This window comes from Sminthopsis crassicaudata, chromosome 4 (genome assembly GCF_048593235.1).
Source record: "Sminthopsis crassicaudata isolate SCR6 chromosome 4, ASM4859323v1, whole genome shotgun sequence".
Lineage (NCBI taxonomy): Eukaryota > Metazoa > Chordata > Mammalia > Dasyuromorphia > Dasyuridae > Sminthopsis > Sminthopsis crassicaudata.
In genome coordinates this window covers 182,829,935-182,843,508 of record NC_133620.1, presented here as the reverse complement: position 1 = coordinate 182,843,508, position 13,574 = coordinate 182,829,935, and the positions used below count along the sequence as shown (strand labels likewise).

Below are 13,574 nucleotides of genomic sequence, written 5' to 3'. Positions count from 1 at the left end.
CCCTCCAAACAATGAAAGTAGTTATAATTTTCTATTCTTCTCCTAGAACAAATCTGCTTATTATATTTACATATTGTACAACTGAAGATTATTTCATTAAGAATGGCAAAACAAGATGGAGCAATATCATCTTCAAGTTGTACAAATATTGGGATTCATTTTATATTTGAGTCCAGATATCTAACTCTTCATAATTTAGGAGTAAGATTTCTTTCCCAATTATATCACAGGTAAAATGTTCAATTCAATAAACATTTAAGTACCTGCTATGTTTATTTATATTTATTAAGTATTTGCTAAGAAATGGGCAATTAGATGGCACAGTGAACAGTACTGGCCTCAGACACCTGACCCTGGTCAAGCTACTTAACCCTATTTGACTCAGTTTCCTCATCTGTAAAAATGAGTTAGAGAAGGAAATGGCAAACTAATACAGTATCTTTGCCACAAAAATCCAAAATAACATGAAAAATCAGAAATGATTGAAATAACTAAACAACAACAGCCCATAAGAAACTTACAATAAGTAAAGGTTGGTCTAAAAGAGACAAAAACCAAACTAACAAACCATTCCCTGAACTCCAAGAGCTTACAAACTACTTATGGACTACAAACACACACAAATACAAAGTATACATAGAACATTTTTTTTGGAGAGAACACTAAAAACTAAGAGAACAAAGGGGAGAATCAGAAAAGATCTTATGGAGAAGAAGGTGGTAGCTAAGTTGAAGGGAGCAAGATTCCTAATTGGAATTAAGTAAAAAGTACATTTCAGGCAGTTTGCAAAAATATAAGAAGGGGGCAGTTAGGTAGCAAGAGTGTCTGATAGTGCATCTGCCCTGAAGTCAGGAAGACCTGAGTTCAAATCTGGCCTCAGACACTTAATACTTCCTAGTCATCCTGGTCAAGTCACTTAATACACACACACATATATATATATATATATATATATATATATATATATATATATATATATATATATATATATATATATATATATATATATATATATATATATATATATATATAAATGGAGAGAGAGAAAGAGACAGAGAGAGAGAGAGAGACAAACACAGAAGATAAAATAGTCCTGACACTTAATATTTCCTAGTCATCCTGGTCAAGTCACTTAAAATATATATATATATATATATATATATATATATATATATATGGAGAGAGAGAAAGAGACAGAGAGAGAGAGAGACAAACACAGAAGATAAAATAGTCCTGAGGGTCAGATAGGGCAGATCACAAAGTACAGGAGAGGGAAAATTGTGAAACAAATCTCTAAAGATGCACTACATAACTGGGCAGTGAGGGTTCTAACTTTCAGTCAGGGGAGTGATATTTTATCCTAGAGGCAACAGAAAAACCCCTAAAGGTTCTTGGACAGGGGAATGAATGTCAATCTCATGCATTACTCATTTGTGGAAGGTGAACTTGAGAGGGTAATGACCCAAACAAAGCAGGCTAAACAATTCAGATGCCACTACAATAGTTCAATATCATCCAAGAGATTATACAGTTTTGAACTAGGGTAATTCATCTATTATTGAAGAAAAGGGATGGCTATAAGTGATTTTTATAGTAGTAAACTTGATAAGACCTGGTAATGATTGGGAGATAGGTTAGAATGAGGATGTCTCAGGTTGCACACTTAGCTTAATTAGAAGGATGTTAGTGCCATTAACAGAAATAAGTTGGGAAGAGTGAAGACATTTAGAAAAAAGATAATGTTCAATTTTGAACACATCTGAGCTGTTTTTGGTATTTTCAGGTGGAGGTGTCTAGCAGCTTAGTAATTCAGTACTGGTATACAAAACTAGAAGTCATTTAATACTGATTCTATGGAAGGCTTTTTCTAGGAATATGCTTGTAAAATAGGATAAATGCTATCAAACAATTGCTCTGGGGGATGCTATTTTATTTTATTTTAACTGCTAATTTGACACTGCACAAATTATCTTACATTGCTATTTATTTTATGTCTTTGTTGATAGGCAACGTGATACAATAGAAGACTGGCACAGAAGTGAGAAGAAAAGACTTTTTTTTAAAGTTCTGACTATGCTATTAACTATCCATATGGCCTTGAAGAAAACATCTCTCTGGGCCTCAGTTTGTTCATTTGTAAAATGAAGCAAACAGGATAACTGTTTTTGCTTGTATGAGCAAAAATTTAAAAGTATTTTCTTCACAACAAACTAGTGAAGTTATAAATTTTCACCTTCCCAACTATAATGTTCCTTAAAGGCAGGATCTGTGTATTTTACTATCGTATTCATTTGACTCACACCTACTTTACAAGTCACTGTACTAGGAACCTGGGTTGATATAAAGGAAAATATGTTTTTTTGTTCATTATAGTAATCAAAGCTGGTCAACTCATACATGATTTAGGATGACAAATTTAGAGCTGACAGGGCTCTTTGAAATTATCCTATATAATCTACTCATTTTATAGGGGGAAGAACTGAAGCCCAGGGAAATTAAGTGACTCCCCTAATGTCATCTAGGTATTTAGTGACATTGGTGAGATTCAAGTTCAGAGCCCCTGAGTCTAAATTGTTTCCATCCATGCTCCTTCCTTCCTTCCTTCTACTGAAGAACTATTGCCCTCTCAGACCCTTGTCATATCTTTCCCAGATAATTAAGAACAGCTTCTTAACTCATTTTCCAGACTCCAGTATATCCAAATCCATTCATAACACAACTGCCAAAATAAACTTTGTGAGACATAAGTCTGACATAAGCCTATACATTTTTCATATGAAAATCCTTCATGGGATCTTCAATGCCTATAGGACAAAATACATCCCCTTTAAGTATGGTTTTTAAGGCACTCTATAATACAGTTAACTTATACTCAGACTTATTTTACATTACTCTTTTTTACAAAAGGGGAAAATGCTACACTCCTCACTGCACAGTGCTTACTTTTTTTCTTTTTCTTTTCTTTTTTTTTTTTTTGAAAGCTTCCCCTGGTGATTGTGAAAAAAAAAACCCCAAAGGGCTACAATCCTTTATGTGTATGTGTAACAAATCAATTAACCTCTCTGAATACAGGATTTCTGATATGCAAAATGAGTTTCTCCTATATAAAATACCACTGAACAATAGGAATGTTGTGAGACTAGTACTTTATAAACCTTGAAGTGCCCAAGTATAAAGGGAAATGGATAAGATGGCATCTGAAAGACCTTCCAGCTCTAAATCTTTACTTCTATTATTAGCAGAAAATACTTAAAATCATCTTAGATCCTAATTATGAAATTATAATCATACTTATGGATTTTATTGTTAAGAAAAGACACAAAGAATTGTCACAAACAGCCCATATTGACATTATTATTTCTATTCCAGTATCAAGAATCTAGTATTAGGCTAAACCTTTGCCTTCTCTGGGAAAATAAAATGTGCCAAGTATAGACTTTCTGCTTTCAGCATTCATTTTCTCATCTTAACTTTTTTTTTTCTTGCAAAAGACCTATTATTTATCATATTCTCTTTTTAATAAAGTATTTTATTTTCAAAACATATTCAAATACTTATTCATATAGTATTCAGCACTCATCCTTACAAAACCTTATGTTCTAAATTTTTTCTCCCTCCCTTTGCTCTACACCTTCCCCTAGACAGCAAGTAATCCAATATAAGTTAAACACATGCAATTCTTCTACATATATTTCCACAATTATCATATTTTTTTAAAAAGATAAATCAGTTCCATGGCCAGAAGTAGAGTACTCTAAAGAGCTGTCACCTGAGCACTCCCAAATTCCCCCTCTAAAATTTTAAAATAACACTTCAAAATGAATACAGGAGAGTCATATAACAAATGAGTGAGGTGAAATGATTTTTTAGCCCAAAACAATTCCAGGAAAGATCTGTTTCACTGTGGGATTAGGAGTAGTTGGGCCTGGAAAGCCCCAGTAAACTAGTAGCAGACCTTGTGAGCAGTTGCATCAGTTTCAGGAGCTCTCTATTCTCAGGTGGCAATGGATCAGAAAACTGGCCAGAAAGAGATTACAGAGAATCACTTGCTGGCACTGGGTACAGGGCCCTGGTGTCCTGTCCATACACAATTCTAAGTCACAATCACAAAGTGAAGAGGAAGGACCATTGCTTGTGAGAACCCTAGTCACAATTCCAAAGTGAAGTGTTTGTGATCACTCACAGAGAAGTAGGAGACCTGGTCTCAGGTCTAAAGCAGAAAGAAGCATTAACACTTCTGACTGCACAAAATAGGAGCCCAAGTAATAATTCCAGGGTCATAAAAAACAAAAGCATTTACAGTTGCATGGGAGCAGGGATTCTGGTCATAGTTCCAGCAAGGGGAAGAATATTTGTGCTTTAAGTGCTCATAAACCAGTGTTACAGTCCAGGGGAGCAGTGACCATATTTCCCCTTAGATCATACCACCTTAGAAGAAACGAAAACTTACAGATACCTCAGAATTAACTCTGAAATTCATGAAAAACCTGAAACTTGCGATAGTGCCCCCTCAACTTTGTCAGCAGAATGAAACCTTAATATCATAAAGTTAAAAGTTAAGAAATTTAGGCTGGAAAATAAACAAACAACAACAAAAAAAGAATCTGACCAGAGAAAGTGTCTATGGTGTCATAGATCAAAACACAGAAGACAAAAAAAGTAAAAAACTGCCACATCCAAAACCTCAAAGAAATATGTGAATTGGAAAATGGCCCCCCAAAAAATTTCTGGAAGAGTTCAAAAAGGCCTATTAAGAAATCAAATAAGAGAAGTGGAAGAAAAATTGGGGAAAATAAATGACATGCTACAAGATAATTATGAAAAAGGAGTCAACAGCTTAGTAAAGAAAGCACCCAAAACAAACAAAAAAAAAACAACCCTGTACAACACTGAAATAACATTAAAAAAAAAAACCAAAAAAACAAAAAAAAAAAACAAAAAAAAAAAAAAAACAGAACTGGCCAAATGGTAAAAGAGGTACAAGAAGTTCCTTAAAAAATAGAATTGACCAATGGAAACAGAGGTACAAAAGCTCACTGAAGAAAATAATTCCAATTAGTACTGGGCAAAGGAAACCTAATGACTCCATGAGACATCAAGAAATAATAAAATAAAATAAAGCAAAAATGTGAAATATCTCATTGGAAAAACAACATTGGAAAATAGATGGGAGGAAAGATAATTTAAGAATTATTGGACTATCTGAAAGCTATGATTAAAAAAGATCATTTTACAAAACTATCAACAAAAACTAGAACCAGAAGGCCAGAAGGTAAAAAAGAGATGGAAAGAATCCACTGGTCAATTCCTGAAAGAGATCCCAAAATGAAAACTCCTAGAAATAATACAGCCAAATTCTCGAGCTTCTAGATTAAGGGGAAAATACTTCATGTAGCCAGAGGGGGGGGAAAAAAAAAAAGATACTATTGAGCCACAATCAGAATCACACAAGATTTAGTGGATTCCACATTAAAGGAATGGAGGGCTTGAAATATAAATATTCTGTAAGGCAAATGATTACAACTAGGAATAACCTCAGAAAAACTGAGTATAATCCAACAAGGGGGGGGGGGGGGAACCTGACATTTAATGAAATAAAGGTCTTTTAAGAATTCCTGACAAAATGACCAGAACAGAATAGAATTGACTTCCAAATAAAAGATTGAAAGTATAAAGAGGTAAACAGGATAAAGGAAACCATAAGGGAGTCAATAAGGTTAAATGGTTTAAATACCTATATGGGAGGTAGGTCTGTGTGTGTGTATGCGGGGGGAGGGGGGGAGATAGATTGAATTGATTATGATGAAAGTTATTTTTAAAATTAAAATTAAGGGTTAAGAAAGAGGGATACACTGGGAGAAGGGAGAGGGAAAGAGGTAGAATGAGAAAATTATGTCACATAAAAGAGGTATAAAAAGAAGAGGTTGTACAGTGGAGAACATGAGAGGGGAAAAGGGGAAAGTAGATAACACAATGCAGGGTTATTGAGAGAAAGGAGAACAGACTGAGAAAGGTGGTGGTCAGAAGCAAAACAGACTTTTTGAAGGGAAAGAGGAAAAAGAGAGAAAAGAAAAAGAGAAGAGAGGAGAGAAGAGAGAAAAGAGAAAGAGGAGAGGGAGAGGGGAGAAGGGAGAAGTTAAGGGAGAGAAGAAAAAAACAGGATGGAGGGAAATACAGTTAGTGTGAATGTGAATATGAATGAGATGAACTCAGCCATAAAATGGAAGCAGAAAGCAGAATGGATTAAAAACTAGAAACTGACAATATGTTGTTTATAAGAAATATAGTTGGAGCAGAGAGACACAAACAGAATAAAGGTAAAGGACTGGAGCAGAATTTATTATGCTTCAGCTGAAGTGAAAATTAACAGCTGCCAGATGTAATCCAGAACTACTTCTATTGGCAGCCAGATGGTCATATAATCTTACCCATTTTAGTTTGAAAATTTAATTGGGAATCTTACAATATGGTTTAATAATCTTCAGTTTTGCAACTTTCTTTACAAATATTAAAAAACAATATTTTTATCTTAAACACATAAAAGTTTTCATATTAGATAATATAGAAAAACATGAAAATGAGAGTTCAAATGTACTTAGTGATACTGATAGCAAAGATGAAAAATATGAAAAGAGTTCAGATTTAAAATTAACAAGTAATAAGCATTTCTACTTCAACAATGAGTTTTCTTGAATAAGGAGTTGTAGCTGCAACTTCATTTACCTTTTAACAAGTGAGCTTTTAAAAACTTTGGTTCTTCAAAATGAATGAAACTAAACCAAATCAGATCAATTGTCCTGTTGTGCTATTAAGTATACTTGTTCAAAGAAAAGATGGCAATGACTACTATCAGTGTTTTTTTTTTTAAAATGTTTTCCCTTCTAAGAAATAGCTACAATACAGGTTTATAAATATCTTCAGCTTGTTTAATATACTACTCCAATTTCTTGACCCTTTAGAAAACAACACTTAGTACAGTCACAGCTGGAATGGATTAAAGGCAATCTAATCCAAAAGTTCTTAATCTAGGATTTGGGAACTTTAAAAACATTTTTTGGGGGATAACTATTTCAATTTTTATTTTCAAATCTATTTTCTTTGTAATTATTTGTATTTTATATGTTTGCAAATATTGTGGAAGTTTAAAGAATGAGACAGGGATTTGATTATTCAACAAATTATGAAATATTAACTTAGAACTTTAATGTATCTGTTTATTATTCAACATTCTAATAAATATTACTGGATTTTACCTTGGGACAAAATCATGAAGGATGGCATGGGGGAACTATCATACTGCATATTTCTCTAATTCAGAAATAGCATGGTTGTAGATTAATGAAACATGAAATAAAGCTGTTTATGGAAGACTGGAACCAAAACTCTGATTAAGGTATTAGGATTAAAATTTTTTCTTCAACAACACTGTTATGAGAAGAGTCCATAAAGTAATAAGTTATACCAGACTGTTAAAGGGATCCATGACCCAAAAAAGTTAAGAATTCCTTCCTCAGCTTAATCTTCTCATTCTACCAATGGGTTCTAACAATTTTTTTCCCCCTAAAGAAAAAAAAAGGGGGGGGGGATGGGGGAGAGTTAGGTGGGGCAATGGATAGAGCACCAACCCTGAAGTCAAGAGGACCTGAGTTCAAATCTGGCCTTAGACACTTAACACTTCCTACCTATGTGACACTGGGCAAGTCACTTAACCCCAATTGCCTCAGCAAAGTAAAAAAAAAAAGATCTGAAATGTTACAGCTAAATAATAATAGAAGAACTGAAACTAGAAGCTAGGTCTCTTCATATTGAGTCCATGTCCTTTTTATTTAATCTGTTTAATGTTTTTTCCCTTTACTTTCAATTTTAATTATGTCTTCTTTGATTTCAAAGATTTCTATTTTGGTACTTAAACAGATAATTTTAATTCAGTATTTTTCTAAATTTATTTTTAAGTTGTATGCCCAATTCATTTACCTTCTCTTTCTCTTTCACTGATGTAATCATTCAGAGATATAAATTTCTCCTAAGATCCATTTGGCTGCATCTCACAAATTTTGGGATGATGTCTCATAGTCATTGTCATTAATGGAATTATTGATTATATCTATTATTTGTTCCTTGATCCCTCATTCTTTAGGACTAGATTATTTAGTTTGAATTAAATTTCAATTTATGCTTCAAACTGGCCAAATATTGAAAATTCAAAATATTTTTTATTGCATTATGATCTGAAAAGACTGGATTTAATATTTCTGTTCACTACCTCTCTTCTTTAATGAGTAATATATCAATGATAGGAAGGAGAAACAGCAAGCTTTTTCATGAGTCTCTTTCATACTTATATGGTGTAATTTGTTTAATTAGGAGAAAAGGAATGATTCCATTGTTGCTTGCTTTTTTTATTTGTGAGCTTTCTATGCTTTAATATATGGTCAATTTGTGAAGGTGTTATGTACAGCTAAGAAAAAGTATATTCTTTTCTATTTCCATTCAGTTTTCTACAGAGTTCTACAATTGGTAACTTTTCTAAAATTCTATTCATTTCCTAAACTTTTTTCTTGTTTATTTAATGGGTAGATCCTTTCCATTTTATCTGGATTCCTTCCCTTCAAAGTAGTACACACAAGAACAACCAAAATATCTGGCAGGAGCATGTTTATAGGTAGGTGAGCGTTATACTCAAGTGTGGTCAAGATGATATTTGGGACTATTCCATACAGAGAAAAGTCTGGAAACATGGAAGTTAATATTGTATATTTCTATGAAAAAAGCAAGATATCTGAAGAAGTCATTTTATATTCTTGATTTTTGCTTGATTTATGTTGTTGTATGCTTGATTTTTGTTGTTTGTTTTCTTTAAATGAGGGGGTTTATTTGAAGTGGCCGAGAGATAACAGCAAGCTTTTTCATGAGTCTCTTTCATACTTATATGGTGTAACCTCTGAGTATAGAAAAGAGCTCTGGAGAGCTCATTTCAAAGAGCTCTCCAGAATGACTGGACAAATTCAGTAATTTAAGTGTTCTTGTTTTCAGTTTCTCCAACTATTTTAATAGTTTTTTTTCTTTCCCATCTTTGCCATCTTTTGATGGGTAAGAGATGGAACCTTAGAGTTGTTTTAATTTGTAATTTTCTACTAGTGATTTGGAGCATTTTTTTTTCATGAATATATTGAAGTTTAATTTAACAGGACAGAGTACATAGATTTAAAGGTAAAGGGTCATCTAGTCTAACTTCTTCATTTTACAGATGAGCAATCTAAGACTCGGTGAAATTAAGTGACTTGACCTAAGGACAAAGAGGTAGATAACAAAGGTATGTAATAAAATTTTAAAGGTATTGTTCCTTCCCTTATATCATGTAGCCTCTTAGGACCCCTTCCTTGAGATGGAAAGGATTTAGAGAGAGATGCTCCCCAAGTTGGCACAGTAGAAACCTTAGGACATTCCCTTTCAAGAGAAGAACTAGTCTTGATACATCATATTATGAAATTCTTGATACAGTAGCACCTCAGTTAAAGATAATTCAATTGCATGAGCCACATGGCCAATATTATATGTAATCTACAGTATAGCTTTCAATCCATCAGATATATGTAATAATAGATTAAAACAAAGGATATGTGAAATAAAAATTAACTGAATAATAATACCTTTTAGGTTTGAATGAAAACAGGTGCTAGCCTAAAATATTTAGGAAGAAAATTCTGAAGAAACCTATGTTACAATTTAATGTGCATTATTTTTAAAAGTTTTGATTTGGTACTTTTGCATGGACAATACTGATAAAATTGTATATTTTTAGGTGTACACGTGCATTTATTATAAAAGCAAGACCATAAGTATGAGAATAGACATTGCTTTCATATTTTGTTGAGATAGAATTAATTGAGTTAGGCTAAGAGAAAATGGTTAATCCAAGGAATGCTCAAACAACCCAACAGGAACAATGAGAAGGAAGCTCCCTTAAATCTTCCTTCCAGGATTCCTTGTAGCTTGCTTATAGACTGATTAACCAACACCTCCCCCCCTCCACCTTTTTCACAGGCAGAACTGCTCTCCTTTCTACAGTGAGGGAACAGAGCAACTGAGGGAACAGAGCAACCAGAAAAGCTTTATCAACTCAAGAATCTATTCACCTTTGGAGGTTTTCATAGGTTTGTGAACTGATCCTCTCATAGGTTCAGGGGCAACCTGGATGGTCTTATGGGAACCTTCCATCACATAATTACTCTAAGATTGATGCTCATCTACTGGCAAGAATGCTTGTATTGTGTAAAACATTCTGGTATGAAGCTTATATCCATGACAAAATGTTCGAGGTCCCCTGAGAAGTGCTTAATAGAAACAGAATTCTTTCAGTTGAGCAAAACAATGACAATATGATATTTCTTTGTAAATGTAGAAATAATGCCTCTGACTTAATGTTATAATTGACTTTCTCACAGTACTTGGAAAACACTGAGTTCTATTTCCTGGTCTTAATTGTGACCAATGGCAAATATCTGTGAAATGGCTAAGCAGAACAGCAAAGCTAATCAGCCTGTACAAGATTAGAGTACAAAATACTAACAAATTAATCAGCCCTGGACTCAAATAATAACTCATCCTCCTATTAAATTAAGAATTTTACCTCTTCAAATTCAGCAGTGCCCAAGGTATTCCAGAAGGTGTGTGAAATGCAGGAAGTAATTTTTCTCCAAGTTCCACTGCTTTCTTTCGAAATATCTGCAAAGTTAAACAGTTTAATAAACTACAAGTCAAAGTAAAATGATAAAATGTACCATGCTATTCCGTCTTATTTGAAATTTAAAAAAAAAAAAAAAAAGAAAGAAATAGAAATGATTTTGGATATATTTTGTGATCCCCACAAAAAATTCTACTCTGATACAACTTGCTTGATCAAGGTGAAGACTTCATTTCTTGCTGACAGTCAGTGGATCCTAAGTTCTGAAACCCTACAACAGTGAAAGTCTGTATGTTTGACATTCAAAGAATACTCTGAATACCCTAGTTACAGGAGAGGCTCATCATCTAAGAGCTGTCCACCATTTTTATTTCAATCATAACAACTTAGGGAGTTTCTTCACTAGGGCATAGAAACTGTATTGTGGATGGAGCACCATGAGATATAAAAATCCTAGATCTTCAAGATTTATAGAATGGATATATTCAGAAATCTCTTCCATCCACACATCTAGTTTTCCCCTTTACTTAAGGCATGGGAGACTAGGACTGAAGCCTAGAAGATAATTAAAGAGTAAGAACTTGGTCGTTTTTCAAATACTTACCAATGCCCCTAGCAAGACAAGTTTTCAATGTCTTTCTCCTTAAGCAGGGACTACTGGGTTCCTATTGTCTAATCTTATTCTATCTTTTCCTTTTTTCAATCTATTCTGTAGTTACTTCACCTGAACAAAGGTGGCAATGTGGCTTGTAGATTAAAGAACATGATACACTAATAATTCTAGGTCTTTCCGGAATCCCATTCCTGTAGAATCTAGCTTACATTTTATAAGAGGAAGTCAAAAGGACAGAATGGGCTGGGATTCATCTAGATTAAATTCTTTTTACTTTAATCAGAACTAAGCTTTCCAAATTGGGTGGGGTCTGAATAAGACTGAGAAGAATGTTAAAATCCAATCTTAATCCAATGTTAAAATCTACAATACAGGCTTCATTGGCTGATTTGACATAGTAGAGAAAGAAATAGAAAGAAAAAACCTGAATTTCCCTAATATTAACAACTGATTATTTAATAATTTCTCTCTGTATGTATGTCTACCTCCATCCAATAACCCCTTTCACCTTCAACATTTTTTGAGTCTCCAAAGCTAGAAGAGAAAACTATCTGGAAAAATCTATTACCCCCTTTGCTCCCAGGGATCAAGGTTAAGAAACTTGTTCAATAATTGTTTTATTTATCTTTTGCTTCTCTAGCCCTTGATCAAATTAAAGTTCAAGTATTATTTTAAAAATCAGCTAAAATAGGAATACAAATATACATAAATTCAGATTTACACATGACTTTTAACCTCTTCCCCAAAAGAAAAATTTTCCTTAATCTTTGGTAGTCCCCTCTTTAAGAATCTATATCACTCTTTCCATCTATTTCTTTGTGCCCTTTCTACACTTTCCTTCTATTAATGGGCATTTGCCAAGTCATTGGATCACAGGCTAAATCCATAAGACTAAGTACTAAATTGTCTATTCTTTTCTTTCAATTTAGTCTCTCACCCTTAAGAGAAGTGATCTAATTAATTTCACATCTTCAACCATCACCTACTGCAACACTCATAATTTAGTATCCCATCAGTTTAGTAAATTATTACATGCCTACTATGTGTAAAGTGCTAGAGTGATTACTAGGGATACAAGGCCAAAATACACACAGGTTCCATCCTCAAAATGTAATAATACAAAAGAGCCTATAATAAAAGAATTTTAGATTTCTACTACCTTAAAAAAAAACATCTCCACTTGTCTATAGACTGCTGTCACGATTTTTTTTTAACCAAATAATGGTTCTCACAAGTGCTGCTTTCTCTCCCCTGACACTGATACTCCTAAAATCCTTTCTTCTGCAGGAAGCCTTTCCTGATCCCATTTAATTCTACTGCTGTCTGCCCTCTGTTGATGATTTCTAATTTTTATTCTGTATACAGTTTGTACATAGTTGTTGATGTGTTGTCTCCCCTATTAGACTATGATTTCCTTGGGAGCAGGAACTTTTATTTTTCTCTGCATTCCTAGGCTTAGCACAATTCCTGAAATATATTAGGTACTTTATACATCTTTAGTGACTATCTTTCACTCCATATTCTTCCTCTCCAACTTCACTGCCCAATCAAAAACTCTCTCATTCTCTCAGCCAAGCAGGCTTGAAATCTCTGAATCAAATTTCAACTAATCCTTTTCCATCATTCCCTATTTCTAATCACTCATCAAGTACTACTCATTTTTCCTGGAAATATATTACTTCTTTTGAAATTCCATTGTCAATATTTCTACTCAAGTATTCCAAGTCTACACCAAGCCAAACATGGTCTTTCTGTTACTATTTGATTTTACTTCCACCAAGGTGAAAAGCCTCTTTAACCTATTTCAAATATACATTTTTGCCTCTTAAAAAACAGCTCAAGTACCACTTTCTAGAAGAGTCTTTTTCTGCTTCTCATAGATGCAAAAAAACACCTTCCTCTCCTTATCTTATATTTATTTTATTTTTATTTTGACAGAAAAAATATTTTAGAAACATAATGATTGACTAAAATGGCAATTCTTATCTATTTGTTAACTTTACTCTAAGAAGGACTCTAGTCAACCATCTGCCAGACTTTTAGTTTGAGGATGGGTCTTTCATTAGAGACCCAAGGTAAGTTCAGAAATTAGTTTTCTTTTTACCTCAGACCAATACACTATTGATCTACTTAAATGTAACAGAATGCTGCTTGTTGGCTCTGTAATCCAAACCCTGTTCAATTATATCACCATCATCATCACCACTAATATTTATATAATGCTTGCTATGTGCCAAGCTTTATAAATATTATCTTGTTTAATCCTCACAACAACCA

General features: G+C 33.4%; 1 protein-coding gene across 3 annotated transcripts in view; it reads right to left on the bottom strand.

Annotated features, from left to right (window-relative positions):
• Positions 1 to 13,574, bottom strand: part of MAN1A1 (mannosidase alpha class 1A member 1) — a 166,940-nt gene that overhangs the window by 66,298 nt on the left and 87,068 nt on the right. For all 3 annotated transcript variants that reach the window (XM_074309988.1, XM_074309989.1, XM_074309987.1), the window contains one exon: positions 10,631 to 10,725. In XM_074309988.1, coding sequence (XP_074166089.1) covers positions 10,631 to 10,725 — 95 coding nt within the window. The remainder of the gene's footprint in view (positions 1 to 10,630; positions 10,726 to 13,574) is intronic.